The sequence below is a fragment of the Manis javanica genome, chromosome 5 (assembly GCF_040802235.1).
Source record: "Manis javanica isolate MJ-LG chromosome 5, MJ_LKY, whole genome shotgun sequence".
In the NCBI taxonomy this organism is placed as follows: Eukaryota; Metazoa; Chordata; class Mammalia; order Pholidota; family Manidae; genus Manis; species Manis javanica.
In genome coordinates, this window is record NC_133160.1 from 1,408,889 (window position 1) to 1,430,307 (window position 21,419).

The 21,419-nt window shown below is 66.6% G+C and overlaps 1 protein-coding gene across 5 annotated transcripts in view; it reads left to right on the top strand.

Annotated features, from left to right (window-relative positions):
* LAMA5 (laminin subunit alpha 5) overlaps positions 1 to 21,396 on the top strand; it is a 43,672-nt gene extending 22,276 nt beyond the window's left edge. For 3 of the 5 annotated variants that reach the window (XM_037006399.2, XM_037006402.2, XM_037006403.2), the window contains 60 exons: positions 241 to 340; positions 436 to 592; positions 697 to 835; positions 1,020 to 1,162; positions 1,235 to 1,341; positions 1,435 to 1,588; positions 1,967 to 2,127; positions 2,227 to 2,335; positions 3,585 to 3,682; positions 3,764 to 3,965; positions 4,042 to 4,168; positions 4,645 to 4,784; positions 5,338 to 5,453; positions 5,534 to 5,745; positions 6,086 to 6,290; positions 6,499 to 6,643; positions 6,794 to 6,934; positions 7,049 to 7,210; positions 7,376 to 7,477; positions 7,578 to 7,661; positions 8,310 to 8,540; positions 9,117 to 9,230; positions 9,458 to 9,585; positions 9,776 to 9,856; positions 9,953 to 10,167; positions 10,492 to 10,592; positions 10,680 to 10,860; positions 10,935 to 11,084; positions 11,552 to 11,703; positions 11,773 to 11,883; positions 12,069 to 12,180; positions 12,753 to 12,923; positions 13,096 to 13,292; positions 13,467 to 13,583; positions 13,670 to 13,824; positions 14,101 to 14,242; positions 14,328 to 14,430; positions 14,990 to 15,100; positions 15,739 to 15,918; positions 16,008 to 16,156; positions 16,239 to 16,409; positions 16,507 to 16,643; positions 16,719 to 16,872; positions 16,988 to 17,121; positions 17,197 to 17,359; positions 17,502 to 17,624; positions 17,711 to 17,859; positions 17,940 to 18,072; positions 18,159 to 18,302; positions 18,381 to 18,511; positions 18,634 to 18,798; positions 18,875 to 19,013; positions 19,102 to 19,247; positions 19,317 to 19,509; positions 19,583 to 19,747; positions 19,847 to 20,009; positions 20,116 to 20,249; positions 20,324 to 20,417; positions 20,594 to 20,713; positions 20,840 to 21,396. In XM_037006399.2, the coding sequence (XP_036862294.2) occupies positions 241 to 340; positions 436 to 592; positions 697 to 835; positions 1,020 to 1,162; positions 1,235 to 1,341; positions 1,435 to 1,588; positions 1,967 to 2,127; positions 2,227 to 2,335; positions 3,585 to 3,682; positions 3,764 to 3,965; positions 4,042 to 4,168; positions 4,645 to 4,784; positions 5,338 to 5,453; positions 5,534 to 5,745; positions 6,086 to 6,290; positions 6,499 to 6,643; positions 6,794 to 6,934; positions 7,049 to 7,210; positions 7,376 to 7,477; positions 7,578 to 7,661; positions 8,310 to 8,540; positions 9,117 to 9,230; positions 9,458 to 9,585; positions 9,776 to 9,856; positions 9,953 to 10,167; positions 10,492 to 10,592; positions 10,680 to 10,860; positions 10,935 to 11,084; positions 11,552 to 11,703; positions 11,773 to 11,883; positions 12,069 to 12,180; positions 12,753 to 12,923; positions 13,096 to 13,292; positions 13,467 to 13,583; positions 13,670 to 13,824; positions 14,101 to 14,242; positions 14,328 to 14,430; positions 14,990 to 15,100; positions 15,739 to 15,918; positions 16,008 to 16,156; positions 16,239 to 16,409; positions 16,507 to 16,643; positions 16,719 to 16,872; positions 16,988 to 17,121; positions 17,197 to 17,359; positions 17,502 to 17,624; positions 17,711 to 17,859; positions 17,940 to 18,072; positions 18,159 to 18,302; positions 18,381 to 18,511; positions 18,634 to 18,798; positions 18,875 to 19,013; positions 19,102 to 19,247; positions 19,317 to 19,509; positions 19,583 to 19,747; positions 19,847 to 20,009; positions 20,116 to 20,249; positions 20,324 to 20,417; positions 20,594 to 20,713; positions 20,840 to 21,003 (8,627 nt within the window). In that variant the 3' untranslated portion in view covers positions 21,004 to 21,396. The remainder of the gene's footprint in view (positions 1 to 240; positions 341 to 435; positions 593 to 696; positions 836 to 1,019; positions 1,163 to 1,234; positions 1,342 to 1,434; positions 1,589 to 1,966; positions 2,128 to 2,226; positions 2,336 to 3,584; positions 3,683 to 3,763; positions 3,966 to 4,041; positions 4,169 to 4,644; positions 4,785 to 5,337; positions 5,454 to 5,533; positions 5,746 to 6,085; positions 6,291 to 6,498; positions 6,644 to 6,793; positions 6,935 to 7,048; positions 7,211 to 7,375; positions 7,478 to 7,577; positions 7,662 to 8,309; positions 8,541 to 9,116; positions 9,231 to 9,457; positions 9,586 to 9,775; positions 9,857 to 9,952; positions 10,168 to 10,491; positions 10,593 to 10,679; positions 10,861 to 10,934; positions 11,085 to 11,551; positions 11,704 to 11,772; positions 11,884 to 12,068; positions 12,181 to 12,752; positions 12,924 to 13,095; positions 13,293 to 13,466; positions 13,584 to 13,669; positions 13,825 to 14,100; positions 14,243 to 14,327; positions 14,431 to 14,989; positions 15,101 to 15,738; positions 15,919 to 16,007; positions 16,157 to 16,238; positions 16,410 to 16,506; positions 16,644 to 16,718; positions 16,873 to 16,987; positions 17,122 to 17,196; positions 17,360 to 17,501; positions 17,625 to 17,710; positions 17,860 to 17,939; positions 18,073 to 18,158; positions 18,303 to 18,380; positions 18,512 to 18,633; positions 18,799 to 18,874; positions 19,014 to 19,101; positions 19,248 to 19,316; positions 19,510 to 19,582; positions 19,748 to 19,846; positions 20,010 to 20,115; positions 20,250 to 20,323; positions 20,418 to 20,593; positions 20,714 to 20,839) is intronic. The other 2 variants (XM_037006401.2, XM_073236368.1) reach the window with 2 other exon arrangements.
* The last annotated feature ends 23 nt before the right edge of the window (positions 21,397 to 21,419 follow it).

Below are 21,419 nucleotides of genomic sequence, written 5' to 3' on the forward strand. Positions count from 1 at the left end.
TGAGCCCCCAGCAGACATCACTAATCAACCCCAGTGCTCCTGCCCCAAGCCTAGACTCAGACCCCATCACCCAGAGCCCCGGGCAGCCCCTAGAGGTAGGTGAGGGGTCGGCTCCCCAGCCCGTTGCTCTCAGAGCCCAAGGCCTTTGTGTGAGGCCGAGCAGGGTCCTGAGGCAGCTGGGGGAGGAACCCGAGGCAGGGTGGGGGCCGGGCAGCGCTGACCTCACTCCTCCCACTGCAGGCTGCCGGTGCGACGTCGGGGGTGCCCTGGGACAGGGCTGTGAGCCGCAGACGGGCACCTGCCGGTGCCGCCCCAAGACCCAGGGCCCCACCTGCAGCGAGTGGGTGCCTCACCCTGACAGGGCTGTGTGAGCTGGTGCACTGGGCTTCCCCTGGGGCCCGGCGGGCTGCCCCTGACCACCCCTTCCGTGGCCAGGCCAGCGCGGGACCACTACCTCCCTGACCTGCACCATCTGCGCGTGGAGCTGGAGGAGGCAGCCACACCCGAGGGCCATGCCGTGCGCTTTGGCTTCAACCCCCTCGAGTTCGAGAACTTCAGCTGGAGGGGCTACGCGCAGATGGCACCCATCCAGGTGGGCAGCCCTGCACACCCCAGGGCTCCCCGTGGAGCAGCTTGTGTGGCTGGCCCCTGAGGTCGTGTCACCAGGACTGACCCTGATCTTCCATGGCCCCGCAGCCCCAGATCGTGGCGAGGCTGAACGTGATGTCCCCTGACCTCTTCCGGCTTGTCTTCCGATATGTCAACCGTGGGCCCACAGGCGTGAGCGGGCGGGTCTCTGTGCGGGAAGAGGGCAAGTCTGCGGCCTGTGCCGGCTGTGAGTGTAGGGCTGCTGCCCACCACACGCCCCTCCCTGTGCCCCTGCACCCCCACACCTCCATCCCACCCTGCCTGGCTGCCTTGGCCTATGCGTGGGCGGGGAGGCCTGTCTGCTGGTTCTGGGCCAGTGCAGCCTGGGGTGGCCTGTGGGCTGTGTCCTGTCTCACTGTCCCCACCCCCAGGTGCTGAGCAGAGCCAGCCCGTGGCCTTCCCACCCAGCACGGAGCCTGCCTTCATCACTGTGCCCCAGAGGGGCTTTGGGGAACCCTTTGTGCTGAACCCCGGCACCTGGGACCTGCTCGTGGAGGCCGAAGGCGTGCTCCTGGTGAGGCAGGGGCTGAGCGGGGTGGGGCATGGCCTGGGCAAGCCACAGCACCCACCTTCTGCCCTCCACCAGGACTACGCGGTTCTGCTGCCCAGCGCCTACTATGAGGCCGCCCTCCTGCAGATGCCGGTGACCGAGGCCTGCGTGCTCCGCCCTGCTGCCCAGCGCTCCGGGGAGAAGTGAGGGCCGGCCCAGCGGGGGTGGGGCCCGACTCCCACTGTGCCCAGGCCGCCTGCCCCATGCTGACCTCAGTGCGTGTCTCCCTTTCCCAGCTGCCTTCTCTACACCCACCTGCCCCTGGACGGCTTCCCCTCGGCCTCTGCGCAAGAGGCCCTGTGTCGCCATGACAACAGCCTGCCCCGGCCCTGCCCCACGGAGCAGCTCAGCCCCTCACACCCACCACTGGCCACTTGCCGAGGCAGTGATGTGGGTGTTCCTGGAACCCCGTGGAGGGCAGGTGGGGTCGAGGCCTCGGGGGAGGGCCCACACTGCAGGGACAGGACGGCGGTGCGGGACAGGAGTGGCTTGGGCAAGGCCATGGGTTTGGACTTGGGAGGTGACACCCTCAAGCCTCAAATACGCACGGGAAGTTGGCGGCCCCAGCTCTCCAGCTACCCCTGAGGGGCAGCATGTGGGGCCTCCAGTGGGCAGGGCAGGTCGGAGGCTCCCAGGGCTGGCAGGGGCACAGGGGTGGGGGCTGGGAGTGGAGGGCAGTAAGGGCTGTGTCCCAGGGTGTCCAGAGAGCCTGTGGGGTCCTGTGCAGGGGGTGCTGGGGCAAGGCCTCTTATGAGCCCGTCCCCCCAGGTGGATGTCCAGCTCCAGGTAGTGGCGCTGCAGCCGGGCCGCTACACCCTGGTGGTGGAGTATGCAAATGAGGACTCCCACCAGGAGGTGGGCGTGGCTGTGCACACCCCCCGGAGGGCCCCCCAGGAGGGGGCGCTTACCCTCCACCCCTGCCTGTACAGGTGCGGGCGAGTGGGAGGGAGGAGTTGGGGGGCGGGTGGGAGGGCTTGGGCCCCAGGGCGGCCCCCCACCCGCCCCCGCTGACCACCCCTGTCCGCCAGCACCCTGTGCCGGGGTACTGCCCTGGATGCCCAGCGCCACCTGGCGGTCTTCCACCTGGACACGGAGGCCAGCGTCCGGCTCATGGCCCAGCAGGCACGCTTCCTCCTGGTAGGCCCTGACCTCTCACCTGCTCAGGCCTGGGACGCCCCTGGGTTCAGGGCTTTCGGGAGATTTTAAACACACACAAATGTAAAGAGAAGCATGAGAGGCCCGGTGCCCCTGCTCAGCGCTACCACCGGCGCGTGCTGGGACCCCCCACCTGCAGGTGTTCTCCTCTGAGTCCAGGACGTGTATTAGGTGACGCCCACGCCACGTGAGGGGGCATGTGCTGCCCTGGAGTCGTAGTGGAGAGAAACGGCGGTCCTAACCAAAGGCTGCTGTGTGGTGTGATTTGCAGAACATGTCCCCGTGTGAGCAGAGCCACCCCGGGGTTAGGGGGGCCGGTTCGGCGGGGTCCTGAGGCTGTGCTTCATCAGCCTCGTGGCACTTGTTCTGTGCCCACCCCACAGTGGGAGCGTCACGTCACAAGCCTGTTTTGTGATTGCTGGACTCAGCACGTGTGTGGTTGCTCGTGAAGGACTCGGGCAGTATGTGTGTTCACCAGAGCGTGCTGTCCCTGTGCCGGCGCCCTGGGCCCTTCAAAACCTACCAGAATACTTCAGGCACATACCCTTCTAAAAGCTTCCATTACTGATAAGAGACCCAGCGCCCCCGGCACGTCTCCTAGTGCCACCGCCCTGCGTTTCTCAGTTACCAGAGAGGAGAGACATGGCTCTTCCCAGCTCAGCGATGGCCCATGGCACGTGATCATGGCCGAGCTTATCTTAAACTTTTGTGGAGCTAATTCATGCAGGAAAGGCCTGCGGTGCCCTTCCCGGGCGTCGTTCCTGGGCCCTCAGGCCAGGAAGCAGCACCGCCCACTCAGGCACCCCACAGGCCCCCAGGGCAGCCACCTCTGACAGGGACAGCTCCCTTCATCTGCCTGTTCTGGAACTTTCTGTAACAAATCACACAGGGCTCTCCCGCGCTACGTCTTTGGCCAGCCCTGTCGGTGGCAGATCATGGTGTCGCTTCAGTCCTGCGGTCTGCGCTATAGGGTTTTTCTAGACAAACTGCGATGTCCAGTGTCCTATTTGTCATGCGTGCATTACATCGTAGTCGATGGCACGGCAGAAACGTCTGCTCACAGGCCCCAGCAGCCTGGGTGTCTGCCATCTGGAGCATTCCTGGGGCAGGGGGCTCACCCTGCAGGGGAGTAACTACAGATGATGCTGGGCTTGGGCAGCAGGGGCAGGGCCTTGGTGCAAAGAGCAGGCCTTGGGTGGCCTCACGCCCCTGCCTGGCCCTCTGCTCGCAGCACAGCATCACCCTGCTACCCACGGACACGTACAGTTCGGAGTTCGTGGCGCCCCAGGTCCGCTGCATCAGCAGCCATGGCGCCTTCAGCCTCGGCAGGTAGTGGGGCCAGGAGGGGTCAGAGCGGCTGGCTGGGCTCGCCGGCCAGGACACAGGCCTTCACCTCCACACTGTCCCCAGTGCCGCCTGCCTGCCCTCCCGCTTCCCGAAGCCGCCCCAGTCCATCGTCCTCAGGGACTGCCGGATGCTACCGCTGCCCCCCGACCTCCCGCTGACCCACTCGCAGGACCTCACGCCGGGCGCACCCCCATCCGGGCCCCAGCCCCGGGCCCCCACTGCTGTGGACCCTGACGCGGACCCCACCCTGCTGCGCCACCCCCAGGTGAGGGCCCTGGCCAAGAGGGATGAGGGCTTGGGTCCCCACCTCCCCGCCTGCTCGCTGGAGCCTCTCCCTGCAGGGCACCGTGGTCTTCACCACTCACGTGCCCACCCTGGGCCGCTATGCCTTCCTGCTGCACGGCTACCAGCCAGCCCACCCTACCTTCTCTGTGGAGGTCCTCATCGGCGGAGGCCGCGTCTGGCAGGGTGAGTGGCCCGGCTGGGCAGTGGGGGCAGATCCCACATGACCCCTCACGGGGTCATCACACACAAGGACCGGCCACATGTGGCTCATGTGGACCATGGTGCCTGTTCTCTGGCATGAGCCACAGGCCCACCCATCCCCGTTCTAGCACCCGTTCTCAGACAAGGCACCCAGGGCCCACGCAGGCAGCAGTCCTGGCCTCCTGGCCCCTTCTGGACGGCTCCTCAAGTGGTTTTATAGACCAGGGTTCACCTGTCACACAAGTGACCGCGGTTCACTGCTCTCGGCAGTGTCCCTGTGCCTGGGCCTCTGCGTGCGTCCACGCCTCGTATGTCACAGATGCACGTGCCTTGGTTGACAGGGTGCCGCTCCCAGACCCTTGCCTTTCGGAGACTCCAGGCCTGCCCTGGCCCAGGATGAGCCCGTGGGGCCAGGGTGCTCAGTGTTGGGGTGCTGACCCGCCCTTTGCCCCCTCCAGGCCATGCCAATGCCAGCTTCTGCCCGCACGGCTATGGCTGCCGCACACTGGTGGTGTGTGAGGGCCGGGCCGTCCTGGACGTGACCGACAATGAGCTCACAGTGACTGTGCGTGTGCCTGAGGGCCGGTGGCTCTGGCTGGTGAGTCCTGAGGCTGGTATCTGCGTGTGGAGGTCCTGAAGCTGCTCAGGGACCAGCCATCTTCACACCTGTCACGTCCCATTGGTCAGCAGGGTGGGCCCTGCCTGGCTCAGCCCAGTGCCATGCTGGGTGCCAGGGCAGCAGCCTCTGGGGACCTCCTGGCCTACCACGTGAGGTTCCCGGGGGCTCCGAGAGCCAAGGTGTTGCCCACCAGCCTCCAGGGCCCTGATAGCCAGGGCAGCCTTCCCAGGGGATGTCTGGGGCCTGGAGGCTGGACAGGTAGGTTGAGAGCCGCCTCCTTGCACTCCCTGTGCTCTGTGGGGCGTCCACAGCCAGCCTCTCTCCTGAGCAGCCCAGCTGGGCACCCGGCACCTGCCAGCCTTGCTGGGGCCAGGGCTGTTGTGTGATGCCACACCCCAGTCTTAGCTGCCCGGCTGACACTGGCCAGTCGCAGATTCCCTGCTGCTGTGTCCCTGATGTGAGGCTCTGACACACTCCCTGACCCGGGCCCTCTCCTGGGCCCACGGGGAGGTGACAGGCCCCGATGCCCTAGGATTACGTGCTTGTGGTCCCTGAGGACACCTATAGCCCCAGCTACCTCCGGGAGGAGCCGCTGGACAAATCCTACGACTTCATCAGCCACTGTGCCACCCACGGGTACCACATCAGGTGGGCTGGGCTCGGGGCGGGGCTGGGGCGGGGCCGGGGTGGGGCCGGGAGCCACTCTCACCACCTGGCCCTCACTGCAGCCCTTCCAGCTCGTCCCTGTTCTGCCGCAACGCCGCCGCTTCCCTCTCCCTCTTCTATAACAACGGGGCTCGGCCTTGTGGCTGCCACGAAATGGGTGCCACGGGCCCCACGTGTGAGCCCTTCGGGGGCCAGTGTCCCTGCCGTGCTCATGTCATTGGCCGTGACTGCTCTCGCTGCGCTACTGGCTACTGGGGCTTCCCGAACTGCAGGCGTGAGTACCTCGGTCTGTGGGCGCCTCAGGGGGGGGATGGCGCCTCATCCCAACGGGTCTTCCTGGTGGAGGAGGGCCCACCGGCTCAGAAGAGTCATCTGGAGCCTGGTGGACCAGCCCTTACGTCTCGTCTACAGGGCCTTGGGCATCTGTGGCCCAGGCTCAAAGATTTTCCAGAAGGTTATGGGGCCTGGACAGTAGTTCTGGCAGCCGGCCCCACATCAGAGGACCTGCCTCGGCCTCAGGGCCCGGAGCTGGGTGGAGTGGGGTGCCCCTGGCCTCGCCCCTGAGCCACGTTCCCCAGGCCACAGTGTGGTCTGACGGGGGCTGTGGCCGTCAGCCTGTGACTGCAGCGGACGCCTGTGCGAGGAGCTCACCGGCCAGTGTGTCTGCCCACCGCGCACCATCCTGCCTGACTGCATCATCTGCCAGCCCCAGACCTTCGGCTGCCACCCTCTGGTCGGCTGTGAGGAGTGTAACTGCTCAGGGCCCGGGGTCCAGGAGCTCACGGACCCCACCTGTGACATGGACAGCGGCCAGTGCCAGTGAGAGCTGGGGGTGGGGTGTCCCCATAGCCGCAGGCTGGCCTGGCTCAGGGGCGGCGTTTCCACCTGCTGTGAGTCCAGAGCCCATGCCCACCCGTGCGTGTGCCCTGTGTTCAGGGGTGCTCTCCCCTTCAGTTCTCGGAGTGGGAGGCCACTTCAGCATGAGGGCTCCAGGTGGAGGGGGCAGCCTGCTCTGATTGCCTCACAGGTGCAGACCCAACGTGGCTGGGCGCCGCTGTGACACCTGTGCTGCTGGCTTCTACGGCTACCCCAGCTGCCACCCCTGCGACTGCCACCAGGCGGGCTCTGTGCCTGGCTTGTGTGACCCCCTCACAGGCCAGTGCCGCTGCAAGGTGAGGCCTCCCTAGCTGAAGTCTGTCTTCCCGGGTGGTTGGGCTTCCTGGAAGCTTTGGGGCAGGTCAGCCACTGGCAAGGGGGTCATGGTGAGTGGGGCTGGTCAGACGCTGTGGCACATGGCCAGCTGCCCTGCCCTCCTTCCCCAGGAGAACGTGCAGGGCCCGAGGTGCGACCAGTGCCGCCTCGGAACCTTCTCCCTTGATGCTGCCAACCCCAAAGGCTGCACCCGCTGCTTCTGCTTTGGAGCCACGGAGCACTGCAGGAGCTCAGCCCACGCCCGCCGGCAGGTGTGTGGTGGGGCCGGCAGGACGGAGACACGTTAGCCCCAGCCGGTGGGGTCTGGGGCGCAGGACAGGGCTGTGTGACGTTCGTGTGCCCTGCTTTCGCCATGTGCCCTGCAGCTCGTGGACATGGAGGGCTGGGTGCTGCTGAGCAGCGACCGGCAGGTGGTGCCCCACGAGCTGCGGGTGGAGGAGGAGCTGCTGCGCGCAGACCTGCGTCATGGGCCCGAGGCCTTCCCTGAGCTGTACTGGCAGGCCCCACCCTCCTACCTGGGGGACCGAGTGAGCAGGCCCAGTGGCCTTCAGCAGGGTGCCATGAGGGCCAGGGAGGGGTGGGGGCTCTGAGGTGCCTCGGCCAGCCCAGCTCCCAGCCTGGAGCACCCAAGACCGTTGCTTTCAGTGGGCCTGTGGCCGGGTCTGGTCAGGTCCCCCCGTCTCTGCCTCCAGGTGTCTTCCTACGGCGGGACCCTCCGCTATGAGCTGCACTCGGAGACCCAGCGGGGAGATGTGTTCATCCCCACGGAGAGCAGGCCGGACGTGGTGCTGCAGGTGGGGGGCTCGGTGGTCCCAGGGTGACCAGGTGTTGTGCCGAGCCGGGACCAGCGGGCAGCCTGTTCGCTGGCCCTCATCTGCCCACATGCCTCCCCAGGGCAACCAGATGAGTGTCACGTTCCTGGAGTCGGCATACCCAGCACCTGGCCACGTCCACCGGGGGCAGCTGCAGCTGGTGGAGGTGAGTGCGGTCCGTCCTGGACCCTGGCACGAGCCAGGGAGGGCCAGAAAGGCAGTGGGTGGAAAGGGGTCTGAGAGCAGGGCAGCACCATCTTCTCCACACTGGTGTTGCCACACTGCTTTTCCGGCTGCCTGTTGGGTAACGTGCGTGGCTGCGTCCTGGCTCGTGAATCCCCAGTGGGCAGGTGGCTCCCCCTGTGAGCCTCCTGACTATCTTGGCCCACTTCTCTCTCAGCTTGTGGTCTTACCTTTTCGGAGGAGTGGTGTGTCCCTCCTGGTATCTGCCCCGTGCCCAGCGTGGGAGCAGTAGCCACCCGTCTGCCCTCTCTAAGATGGCTTTTGGTGACAGGGGCTCTCACACTCAAGCCTGCCGTCTCCTCATCTGCATTAGTACTCTGGTTCTTGTTCAGGAACCTGCCTGTCTCCCTGTGACCCGAAGCCCCTGTGTATTTTTCTAAAAGCTCAAACTCTCTTTGTATCGAGTTGGTTTTGTACGTGCTGTGAGGTAGGGAGCCAGGTGCTGGTTTTCCCCCTAGATTTGGGGTTTTTCCTGCCCCATCTGGTCTCAGCGCTTCGGTCCCTGTGGGAGGGTCTGGGCCCGTTGTGCCCATTGCATGGAGCCCACTGAGGACCTGTCATGGCGCCGCAGGAGAACTTCCGGCACACGGAGACCCACAGCGCAGTGTCTCGCGAGGAGCTCATGATGGTGCTGGCCGGCCTGGAGCAGCTGCATATCCGTGCCCTCTTCCCCCAGATCTCCTCGGCCATCTCCCTGCGCAGGGTGGCCCTGGAGGTGGCTGGTGAGGTGGGCGGGGGGCCTCCGGCCAGCAACGTGGAGCTGTGCATGTGCCCTGCCAGTTACCGTGGGGACTCGTGCCAGGTGAGGCAGTGGGGTGGGCACCTCCAGGGTCAGCCTGTCCCCTGCAACCAAATCTGTCCTTCCCTGGCCCCCCATCCCTGTCTCACCCCCATTCATCTCCCCTCCTGCCCGCTGGGGTTCCCCTCCCAGCAGCCCTACATGCCTGCCCCAGGCTGAGCCAGCCTGCTGAGCGTCTCTGTCGATCCGCTGTTACCACGGTCCTTGCCCAGCCCCTGGGCACATGCTGCTTTATCTGCTCCCTGCCTGGCCTGCCCTGGTCCTCCGGCTTGCCCAGGCACGGTCCCCTCGCCACCAACCCCTTGCTCCCTCACCAGCATCATTGGCCCACCTGCTAACCTGAGGCATTTTGAGGTTGAACACCCACTCCCTTGGTGTGTGGAGGAGAAAGAAGGTCCCGGCCCACATGGGATGGGTGGTCACCTGTCCCAGGTGTCCATGGGGCTTTGGCTGTGCATGCCAGCCCCAGGGCAGGATCAGGCCCCGAGGGTCTGACCTGTGAACGTGGCCTCCGGTCTGTCCCCACGTGGGGCCGACCCTGCCTCCTCTCCTGACCCCCAGTGCCCCCCTCACTCCCAGGAATGTGCCCCTGGCTATTACCGGGATGTCAAAGGTCTCTTCTTGGGTCGCTGCATCCCCTGTCAGTGCCACAGCCACTCCGACCGCTGCCTGCCTGGCTCTGGGGTCTGTGTGGTGAGTGGGGCCCCAGCAGAGGTGGGGCAGGCACCCCGGGCTTGGACGAGGGAGATCCAGGGGCCTTTGGGACTGGAGGCCTGGGGAAGGGAGCTGCGCTGGGTGGGGCACCACCGGCCTTGGTCCCCGGGTCTCTGGCAGGATGGGGTGGGGCTGTTCGGACCCGCTGGTGGGAAGCAGGCCCACCCCTCGCCCCTGCTGGCGCTGACTTGCCCCTTCCGCCTCAGGGCTGCCAGCACAACACCGAGGGCGACCACTGTGAGCGCTGTCGGGCCGGCTCTGTGCGCAGTGGGTCCGAGGACCCTGGAGCCCCCTGCGTCAGCTGCCCCTGTCCCCTTGCTGTGCCTTCCAACAAGTACGCTGGGCCGGCTCCTCAGAGCCCTGAGCAGGGGCCATGCCTCATGGTCCTGGTCTAGGGCACGGTCCCCACCGCCCCCTGCCGTTGGGTCGCTGCTGCCGTCCTTGGGGCCCAGGGCGGGCCCATGCTGTGGGACCCCAGCACCTGCTGCTGGCGCAGCCTGAGCCCAACCACCCCATCTCTGCAGCTTCGCCACAGGCTGTGTCCTGCGGGGTGGCCGTGCCCAGTGTCTCTGCAAACCTGGCTACGCAGGGGCCTCCTGTGAGCGGTGAGCCAGGCCAGGTGGCCCCAGTGGCCATGCGCGTGGGCCCTAGGCTGCTGGGCATGGGCGGGCAAAGACTACTGACTCCCCCACCCCCACCAGGTGTGCACCCGGCTTCTTCGGGAACCCACAGGTGCTGGGCAGCTCATGCCAGCCCTGCGACTGCAGCGGCAACGGGGACCCCAACATGCTGTTCAGTGACTGCGACCCCCTGACGGGCACCTGCCGCGGGTGCCTGCGCCACACCACAGGGCCCCGCTGTGAGGCCTGCGCCCCCGGCTTCTACGGCAATGCGCTGCTGCCTGGCAACTGCACCCGTAGGCGGGGATGGGGGCACTGGGTGCCTGGGGGCGGGCTGTGGGCATACTGCCCGGCAGGGGCTGCTCTGGGACTCTGGCTACTGAGTGAGGGGTCCCTGCGGGGCTCTGACCAGCCCTCTTTCTGAGCGTGGGCTGCAGGGAGGAGGGCAAGGTGGGACCAAGGGCAGGCAGCTGTGGGTCCAGGCCAGGACGCAGCAGGGGTGGTGGTGAGAAGTGAGGCTGGGGGCTCCGCTTGGGGCAGGATGACACCTGCACAGAGAGGAGCTGTCAGGAGGGAAGAGGCTGGGGGTCTGGGCTCTTGCCACAGCCCATTGTCTGCAGGGTGTGACTGCTCCCCGTGCGGGATGGAGGCCTGCGACCCCCACAGCGGGCATTGCCTGTGCAAGGCGGGTGTGATGGGCCCGCGCTGTGACCGCTGTCAGGTAGGGCTGCCTAGGGCGGGGCCTCAGGGCTGGAAGAAGCCCCGGGTGAAGGCTGGGCAGAGCCATGACTGCAGCCTGTGCCCACAGGAAGGACACTTCGGCTTCGAGGGCTGTGGGGGTTGCCGTCCGTGTGCGTGTGGACCAGCCGCCCAGGGCTCCGAGTGCCACCCCCAGAGTGGGCAGTGCCACTGCCAGCCGGGGGCCGGGGGGCTCCAGTGCCGCGAGTGTGCTCCTGGGCATTGGGGGCTCCCAGAGCAGGGCTGCAGGCGTGAGTGTGGGGCCCTGTGGGGCAGGGGGCACCCTGGGGCCCCTCTCAGGTCCTGACTCCGCCTCCCCCTCCAGGGTGCCAGTGCCAGGGGGGCCACTGTGACCCACACACGGGCCACTGTACTTGCCCCACCGGGCTCAGCGGGGAGCGCTGTGACTCCTGCAGCCTCCAGCACCAGGTGCCTGTGCCGGGCGGCCCTGGGGGCCACGGCGTCCACTGCCAAGGTGCTGTCCCGCCCGCCCCTGCCTGCTCCCCATGCCCTCTCAGCTCCACCCAGGGGAGAGGGGTCCCAGCCCACACTGACCTGGGGTCCCTAGGTTAACCTCAAACTCTGGTGGAGCCCCTGGGGACCCAACTCTCCTTGGTTTTCTGAGGAATCCCGCCCCACGCCTCTCTTAGCATTGGCCCCAGGACCCCATGCTCACCTCAGTCGCCCTCTGACCCCAAGTCCTGGATTCCCACACTGACCCCGACCACACCTGGACCTTGCCCAACTGTGGACTCACCCCAACCGTGTGCTGACTTCGTGGTGCCTGCCCCATTCCCTGTTGGTCTCCTGACCCCGTGCTGACCTCTGACCTCCGCTAACCTCATCACCTTCAGCCTAGCTCAGTACCCATGTGCCAACATCACAGTTCCTCGCTGACCGTCCTCACTGCACTGACCCCATGACCCTCTCCCTGGCTTGCAGTGTGCGACCACTGCGTGGTCCTGCTCTTGGACGACCTGGAGCGGGCTGGCGCCCTCCTCCCCGCCATCAGGGAACAGCTGCACAGCATCAACACCAGCTCCACGGCCTGGGCCCGGCTGTTCAGGCTGAACACCTCCATCGCTGACCTGCAGGTGCTGCATGGCCCGGGCGCCCGGCCTCCACCCCCTGGGCTGCAGGCCCTCACCATCTTCTCCCCACAGAGCCAGCTCCGAAGCCCCCTGGGGCCCCGCCACAAGACGGCACAGCAGCTGGAGGCGCTGGAGGGGCAAAGCAGGAGCCTCGGGCAGGACGCGCAGCAGCTGGACCGCCAGGCAGGACCCCGGGGTCTGAGGCCCTCTCCCCCAGAGCCCCGCCCAAGGCCCCTGAGCTGCTGCTCCCCCAGGGCCCAGACCATCTGCTGTCACCCCTGACCTTGACTCAGGCCTGTGGTCCCTTCTGAGGCCCCAGCTTTCCCCATTGGCGGAGGCTGGGTGCCAATAGGGCTCTGTGTCCACAGGCCACAGGGGCCCTAGCACAGGCCAGCCAGCTGCTGGACAGCACCGAGGCCTCGCTGGACCGGGCACGGACGCTGCTGGCGGTCATCCGGACTGTGGACCATGGCCTGAGTGGTAGGGGCTGGTCCAGTGGGTGGGGATGTGGGGTCAAGCAGAAGGGTGCTCAGGGTCTAGGAAAGCTGGGCTGCCCCAGGGGCTTGGCCTTGAAGAACTGGCAGGTCTGGAGGCTCAGACAGGGAGATGGTGCCTTGACAGAGTGGGCGAGGTAAGAGGGGTGGTGAGCGTGGCCAGAGCCAGGGCAGGGGCGCCTTGGGAGATGAACCAGTGACCCCTTGTGGGCACCCTGCCTCCCTGGGAAGACTTGCTGGTGAATGCCTGAATTACACACTGAGATGCGTCACTACAAAGAGATGGAGGGGCACCTGGCCCAGCGACCGGGTCCAGGAGGAAGTGAGGTCTGAGCTGAGCACTAGTCCTGGAGGAGAGGAGGCCAGGGAAGCTGACTGAGCACAGGGGATGTGGGGCGGGACTGTGGGGGCGAGGGGTGTGGGCAGCCATGGCCTTGAGCTGGAGCTCTGGGAACTGCTCGGGTTGGGGGGTCGTCTCAGGCTTGGAAGGTAGTGAGCAGTCCGCCTGGGCGGCAGGCTGGCCCTGAGCCCTGGTGGCCCCCTCCCCTCCCCCTCCAGAGCTGGAGTCCCAGACAGGCCGCTTGTCACCCACCAATGACTCAGCCCCTTCGGGCGAGCAGCTGCGCCGGACGCTGGCTGAGGTGGAGCGGCTGCTCAGGGAGATGCGAGCCCGCAACCTGGGGGCCCCAAGGGCGGTGGCTGAGGCCGAGCTGGGCGAGGCCCAGAGACGTGAGTGGTGGTGTCCAGCAGGGCAAGGATGGGGAGTGGGGCAGACTGGGGTCAGCATGGAGCATGACGTGGCGGCCCATCGGCCTCAGAGGGCAGGTGGGGGCTGGCTGTGCCCCAGGTGGGAGTGGGAGTCACTGTCCAAGCAGCTGCCCCCATGCTGGGTCTTGGCCAGTGCTGGCCCGCGTGCAGGAGCAGCTGACCAGCCACTGGGAGGGGAACCAGGCACTGGCCTCAGGCATCCGAGCCCAGCTGGCCCAGCATGAGGCCAGCCTCATGGACCTTCGGGAGGCGCTGAACCAGGCAGTGGGCACCACGCGGGAGGCCGAGGAGCTCAATAGCCATAACCAGAAACGCCTGGAGGAGGCCCTGGTGAGGGGCCCCTCCCAGCCCCCCTCTCCCCCTTCCCCTCCTTCCCCCCTTCCCCTTCTGCTCCCCACCTTCTCCCTTCCTGCCTGCCCCCCCTCCCCTCCTCAGCCTGCGGCCCCACAACCTGGCACGCCTCTGGGTTGCTGTCACTCACTCCTCACTCCCCATCGCCTCTAGCAACGGAAGCAGGAGCTATCCAGGGATAACGCTGCTCTAAGGGCCACTCTGCAGGCTGCCAGGGACACCCTGGCCCGGCTCTCTGAGTTTCTGCACGGCATGGACCGGGCCAGGGAGGTGAGTGCAGCCCCTGGGGTCCCGATCAAGTGGGGGGTGAGAAAGGGATCAGTTTGAGGGGCTCACCTGAGCCTGCCTGCCCCCAGGAGTACGAGCACCTCGCTGCCAGTCTGGATGGGGCCCGGATGCCGCTGCTCGAGAAGATGCAGGCCTTCTCCCCAGCGAGCAGCAAGGTGGACCTGGTGGAGGCGGCAGAGGCCCACGCGTGGCAGCTGGACCAGCTGGCACTCAACCTGTCCAGGTGCGGGTGGGCCGAAGTGGAGTGCCCTAGGGACTCAGCCAGGTCCCTGAAGGACCATGGCTGGTCTGGGAGGGATCCTGGAGTGGGAGGCCATTGTCCCCACAGAGGCCAGGCAGAAGTCTGGGCCCAGATTGGCAGAAAACAGCAGGAAAGGCACCCCTGGCAGGTGGCAGGGCAAGAGCAAAGCCAGGAGGCTGGCACGGGCAGGCAGGCCGGCCTGGCGACTGTGGGCTCCCGGTCCCCGTGCACTCTGACGCTCCCCTGCCTCCCCCACAGCATCATCCACGGAGTCAACCAGGACCGCTTCATCCAGCGGGCCATCGAGGCCGCCAGCGCCTACAGCAGCATCCTCCGCGCTGTGCAGGCTGCTGAGGGCGCCGCTGGCCAGGCGCTGCAGCAAGCAAGCCACACGTGGGCGGTGAGGCCTGACCCTGCCCTTGGCCCCGCTGCCAGCTCCCAGCAGGCAGGCATGAACCATGTCCTGCCCGCCCCCGTGTCTGCAGGTGGTGGTGCAGCAGGGCCTGGTGCCGAGAGCCCAGGAGCTGCTGGCCAACAGCACCGGCCTGGCGGACGCCATCCTTGGGGAGCAGCAGAGGCTGGGCCGTGGTGAGTGCTGGGGGTCCGTCTGGGGTCTAGGCTCCCCAGCTGCGTGCCAGCCAGGGTGACGGCTGCCCTTTGTGGGACGACTGCCACCCACCAGCTTGACCCTAGGAGGCCTGCCGAGGGCCACTGCTCGCTCAGGCCCTGTGACAGGACCCTGGGCTGTGGATGCCCCATGGGAGGACGACCCAGGACTGGCTGACGGGGTTCCCTGCAGTCCTGGCTGGAGGGCTGTGTGCATGCCAGGCTGTCGGTTTATGGGGGTGCACAGCACACACCCTCTGCCACCAGGACTGGGCTGCTGGCAGCTGTGTGCGGCAGCTGGGTCCTTCAGAGCCTTCATTATTTCATTCCTGACACGGGAATGAGTATATTTGCTGTGGGACCAAGCAGCTGCTCTGAGACTCCAAGACTGAGTGCCCCAGTGCCTCCCCTGCGCCGGGGGCCCTCATGTCGGGATGTCTCCATCTGCCTGTGCCTGTTGGCCCTGGCCAGGAGGGCCAAGGTGGGCTGCCCTGTGCCCTGGGGCGGGGGCTCCCCGGGGCTGACGCTGCCTCCCCTGCAGCCTGGGCCGCGCTCCAGGGCGCTGGGGCTCAGCTCCAAGATGCCCGGACCAGGAAGGAGCAGCTGGCAGCCCAAGTCCAGGAGGCACAGGCCATGCTGGCCATGGACTCAGGTAGGCTGGGCCCTGCCCTTGCTTTGGGTGCTCGTCCCGGAGGGGAAGGGGTGCTTACCCTTCACTCCAGCCTGTCTGGAAGGGCTCTGACGGGGACTCGCTCAGACCCGAACCGTCCAGAGGGCGGCCAGGGCAGCCGAGAGGCTCCACAGTGGATACTGCCAAACAGTAGCCCCAGAGCAACTGAGGAAATGGAAGGGACAGGAAGAGCTTTGGAGAGAAACAGGAGGGTGGAGTGTGGCAGGGATGTGGGGGCAGGGCCTGTGTCAGCGGGAGGTCCTAGGAGGGTATTCCTGGTTGGTGAGCACACAGTCCAGTGTGGCTGGAGCCGAGGGCTGGGAGAGGGCCTTGGGGCAGCAAGTGATGCATGTCTACCCAGGTTTGCAGGGTCTCTGTGGCTGCGGGACAAGCAAGCCTGGACATGGGGGCCTCAGGGGCTTGGACGGGACCCTGGGACTGAAGAGAGTGACCCCAGGGGATGCCGGGAGAGAGGACTGAGCTGACTGGAGAGGCAGATGGGCAGCATTCATGGGGCTGGTCCTGGGGTGGGTGGGTGATGTGGTGCCCCCGCCAGATGGGAGGTGAGGCCAGGATGCCCTCGCCTGCACCCTGCTGAGTCTGCCCACTGACTGCCACAGGTGAGACGCGTGAGAAGATCACACATGCCAAGGCTGTGACCGCTGAAGCCCAGGACACCGTCAGCCGCGTGCAGGCCCGGGTGCAGGCCATGCAGGAGACTGTGCAGCAGTGGCAGGGCCAGTATGGAGGCCTGCAGAGCCAGGACCTGGGCCGGATGATGCTGGATGCGGGCCACTCAGGTGGGTGCCTGGGCCGGTGCCTCAGCAGAGGGTGGCCCAGAATGGAGAGGTAAGGCGCTCAGGCTGCCCTCTCCTCCTGCTCCCTGCAGTGTCCACCCTGGAGAAGACGCTGCCGCAGCTGCTGGCCAAGCTCAGCCTCCTGGAAAACCGTGGGGCGCACAACACCAGCCTGGCCCTGTCTGCCAGCATTGGGCGGGTGCGGGAGCTCATTGCCCAGGCCCGAGGAGCTGCCAGCAAGGTGAGCATGAGTGCCAGGGAAGATGGACGCCTGGGAGACCAGGCAGTGGATGCTGATGGGCTGTGCACCCACATCCCCACAGGTCAAGGTACCCATGAAGTTCAACGGGCAATCAGGGGTGCAGCTGCGTGCCCCTCGGGACCTCACAGACCTCGCTGCCTACACCGCCCTCAAATTCTACCTGCAGAGCCCAGGGCCAGTGCCTGGCCAGGTTGCTGGGGACCACTTTGTGCTGTACATGGGCAGCCGCCAGGTACTGGGTGGGCTCAGTAGGCTGGCAGGGGCTGGCACCAGGTTGGAGCAGTGGGTGGTGCTGGCTCCCTATCCCGCCGGGTCTCCTTCCACCACAGGCCACTGGTGACTACATGGGCGTGGCTCTACGTGAGCAGAAGGTACACTGGGTGTACCGCCTGGGGGGTGCTGGCCCTGCAGCCCTCAGCATCGATGAAGACATCAAGGAGCAATTTGCAGCAGTCAGCATTGACAGGTGGGAGGCCTGGCCCTGCACTGTCCCCCCCCGCCTGGTGGGGTCCGTTCCTCACCCCCTCACCTTTGCTGTCAGGACCCTCCAGTTTGGCCACATGTCCGTCACAGTGGAGAAGCCACAAGTCCAGGAGACCAAGGGTGACACCGTGGCCCCTGGGGCTGAGGGGCTGCTCAGCCTGCAGCCCGATGACTTTGTCTTCTATGTGGGGGGCTACCCCAGCAGCTTCACGGTAAGCCTGGGCGGGCCTGTGGGCCGCATGGTGTCTGTTCACCCCCACAGCCTGAGCTCGGCCCCTGGAGGCTGTCCTGGGTGGGGAGGTGCCCTGATGTGCGCTACGCCCGCAGCCCCCCGAGCCCCTCCGCTTCCCTGGCTACCGGGGCTGCATTGAGATGGGCGCGCTCAACGAGGACGTGGTCAGTCTCTACAACTTTGAGAGGACCTTCCAGCTGGATACAGCGGTGGACAAGCCCTGCGCCCGGTAGGTGCGGCCCGGGGCCGGAGCCTTCCTTCCCGCTCAGCCCTGTCGGCTGACCCCACACCCTCTGACCTGCAGCTCCAAGGCCACTGGGGACCCGTGGCTCACGGACGGCTCCTACCTAGACGGCTCCGGCTTCGCCCGCATCGGCATGGAGAGTCAGATCGGCACCACCAAGCGCTTTGAGCAGGAGCTGCGCCTTGTGTCCTCCAGTGGGATCGTCTTCTTCCTGCAGCACCAGGCGCGTGGCTGCCCGCCCCGCCCACCGGTCCCCATCCTGTCCCATCCCCGTGCTACCCTGCCCCACGCTAACCCCTGTGCCCCGCTGCCCCGCCCCCCCAGCATCCCCGCCCCGCGCTGAGCTGACCTCCCTGTCCCCTCAGGGTCAGTTTCTGTGCCTGGCCTTGAAGGAGGGCCGTCTCCTGCTCCTCTACAACTTTGGCTCAGGCCTGAGGGAGGCCATCCCGATGCAGCCGCCGCCGCCCCTGACCGCGGCCAGCAAGGCGGTAGGCCGGGGCTGGGGTGGGCCGCCGGGGGCTGGGGGCCGCGGGAGCACAGCTCTCCCTGAAGCCCCTGCACCGGCGCCTTCCAGGTCCAGGTGTTCCTGCTGCAGAGCAACCGAAAGCGCGTGCTGGTGCGCGTGGAGAGGGCCACGGTATTCAGCGTGGAGGAGGACAACATGCTGGAGCTGGCCGATGCCTACTACCTGGGGGGGGTGCCGCCCACCCAGCTACCCCCGAGGTGGGAACGCCGGGTGCGCAGCGGGCGGCGGGCTGGGGTGGCGCGGGGGTGCGGCGGCCCTGACACCAGGCCCCCCACAGCCTACGGCAGCTCTTCCCCTTTGGAGGCTCGGTGCGCGGCTGCGTCAAGGGCATCAAAGCCCTGGGCAAGTACGTGGACCTCAAGAGGCTGAACACGACGGGCATCAGCTCCGGCTGCACCGCAGACCTGCTGGTGGGTGACCTCGCGCTCGCCCCCGGCCCCGGCCCCGCCCCTGTCCCCCGGCAGCGCCGCTGGCTCTTACGGTCGCCCTCCCGCAGGTGGGACGCGCCGTCACGCTCCATGGCCACGGATTCCTGCCGCTGTCGCTGCCCGACGTGGCGCCCCTCACGGGGACCGTCTACTCCGGCTTTGGCTTCCGCAGCACCCAGGACAGCGCTCTCCTCTACCACCGGGCCTCCCCAGTGCGTTAGTGGAGGGCTTGGGGCTGGAGCGGGGAGTCTGGGCCCTTGGCTGGCCTCTGACCTGGCTGTTGTCCGCAGGCTGGGCCATGCCAGGTGTCCCTGCAGCAGGGCCATGTGACACTCCGGCTTATGAGGACAGAGGTGAAAACGCGAGGAGGCTTTGCCGATGGTGCCCCCCATTACGTGGCTTTCTTCAGCAACGCCTCGGGGTGAGCCCCCCCACCTGGCCTCTCCATGCGTCTCCAGGGCTAGGGGTGGCGACAGAGCTGGGGGGGCGTTGGGTGCAGCGGGTGGTTGGAGAACAAGTGGGGTAACACTGCTTTCCCCCCAGGGTCTGGCTCTACGTGGATGACCAGCTTCAACAGATGAAGCCACACCGGGGACCACTCCTGGGGCCCCAGCCTGAGGGACCCCCACAGCTCCTCCTGGGAGGTTTGCCAGGGTCCAGCGACTTCCGGAACTTCAGTGGCTGCATCAGCAATGTTTTCGTGCTGCGGTGAGCTGGGTGGGCGTGGAGGGGGCGGGCCAGCACCCCCCCAACCCCACTGCTGACCTGGCCCCTCCCTCTGTAGACTCCTGGGGCCTCAGCGCGTGTTTGACCTTCAGCAGAGCGTGGGCGGCGTCAACGTGAGCTCAGGCTGCGCCCCGGCCCCCGGCACGCAGACCCTGGGCCCAGCGTCACGAGGACTGCGTGCTGCAGCAGCTCGGAAGGTGGGGCCCCCGGGCGGTTTGCCGGCAAAACCGGGGGTAGGTGGGTGGTGGCTTCCACACACCCTCCATCCCTATCTGCTGCCCCCAGGCTTTCCGCCGCAGCCGCCCGCCCACCCGGGGCCCTGCCTGCACACTACCCCGGACCCTCAGGACCATCCGAGATGCCTACCAGTTTGGTGGGGCCCTGTCCAGTCACCTGGAGTTCACAGGCCTCCCGGCACCCCCAGGGAACTGGTAAGGCCAGGTCAGGTGGGGAGGGCGGGGAGGGCTGCCCCCTGGCTGACAGCCCTGCTTGGCCCCCAGGTCACACCTGTCTCTGCTCATCCGCCCTCACACCCCGCGAGGACTCCTGCTGCTCGCAGTGCCCCTGGCGGCGGGCAGCCCCTCGCTGGCTCTCCTTCTGAGCCGCGGACACTTCGTCGCTCAGACAGAAGGCCCTGGGCCCCAGCTCCACGTCCGGAGCCGCCAGCGTTTACGGGCTGGCCAGTGGCACACGGTGAGGGGTTGGGAGAGGACACGGGCAGGGCCCCGGGAACCAGCACCCCAACGCGCCTCTCCCCTGCCGGCAGGTGTCTGTGCGCTGGGAGAAGACGCGGATCCGGCTGGTGACAGATGGGGTCTGGGCCCAGGGCCAGGAGGGGCCCGGCCAGCAGTACCAGGAAGCAGACGGCCCTTGGCCCCACACTCTCTTTGTTGGGGGCCTCCCTCCTGGCAGCCGCAGCCCCAAGCTCCGGGTGAGAAGTGCCTGACACTAGCCCCCGTCTGGCTGCAGGCAGCCCACCTCCTCAGCACCCTGGGACCTGACCCCTTGCCCACCCATCTGTGCCCCACAGGCAGCCCTGAGCAGCTCCAGGTTCAGCGGTTGCGTGAAGAGACTGAGGCTGGATGGGCGGCCCCTGGGGGAACCCTCGAGGATGGCGGGGGTCACACCCTGCTCCTCAGGCCCCTTGGAGAAGGGCCTGCTCTTCACAGGCAGTGGGGGAGCTGTCACTCTAGGTCAGTCAGAGGCTGGTGTGCCCTCAGTGTGTGCCCCTGGTGTGTGTGGGGGGGGGCCCAGAGGGAGGGGCCAGGGCCTTACTCCCTTCATGGCCTCTCCCCACAGACACCCTGGGGGTCACTCTCTCTGACGTGGGCTTGGAGCTGGAGGTACGGCCCCAGACAAGCAGCAGCCTTATCTTCCACATGGGTAGGGTCCAGGCACCCCCCTACCTACAGCTGCAGGTGCTGGACAAGCAGGTAAGCTGTGTGGGGGCTGTGCCGTGGGGTGGGTCTGGGCTCGGCAGGGCACTCCTGACCACCCCCTGCCCCAGGTCCTGCTGCAGGCCGACGACGGTGCTGGTCAGTTCGCCACATGGGTGACATGCCCTGCGGCACTGTGTGATGGACAGTGGCACCGGCTGGCAGGTGAGCTGGGCCCTCTCTCACCTTCTGCAGAGGGCTTGGGAGGAACCCTGAAGGGGGCAGCTGCAGGCCCGAGGCAGGGGACTTGAGGGTCTGAGCAACACAGCCAGCCAGGAGCCCTCCCCACACGGCTGGTGAGGGGGCCCCTCCGCCCATCCACAAGGAGCCTGTATCTGCAGTGACTAAAGGTGGGAACGTGCTCCGGCTGGAGGTGGACACCCAGAGCAACCACACCCTGGGCCCCGAGCCAGCGGCCTTGGCTGACACCCTGGTGTCTCTGCACCTTGGGGGCCTGCCTGGTGAGTACGGCCTCAGCCCCTCAGGGACCAGGCTCTGGGGCCACCCCACCCCACAGCTTGGTGGTGGTGGAGGGGGACAGTGGGGCACTGGTCTCTGCTCCAACCTGTCTCCTCCCACACCCCCAGAACCCATGGATGCACAGGCTGGGCCCCCCACTTGGATGCGCTCTCGGCCTCAAGCCTATCTTGGCTGCATGAGGAATCTGGGAGTGAACCAGTCCCCGGTCACCCTGCCTCACTCTGCCCGTGTTCAGGGGGCTGTGGGGGCCAGTGGCTGCCCAGCCACATAGCACAGCTGCCCGTGGAACCCAGGCTGCCCCTCCAGAAGCCATGCAGGAGTCTTCAAGGTTCCCTGGAGCCCATGGGTGGGCTGCCCCAGGCCACCAGGGTCTCGCCTCTCAGACCCACAGCCCCTCCACTGTACCCTCAGCTCCTCTCCCGGATGTATGTATGTATTCATCTAGACTCCAGGTTCTACCGGTGATAAATCTTCCTTCTGGAAATGGTTTAAGTTATGTCTAACTTACCAAACAAATGGGCAAAATACTGTAAAATGGGTTTTTTATACTTCTTATCTTTCAGCTTAATTATGAAGTTTTCCTTCTACCATTTTTCACAGGAGAGATCTGTAAATCACTGGCCCCTACTGCTTAAAACAAAAATTAAAAAGTATCTTTTATTAACTGAGTGTTGATTTAAATGTGAG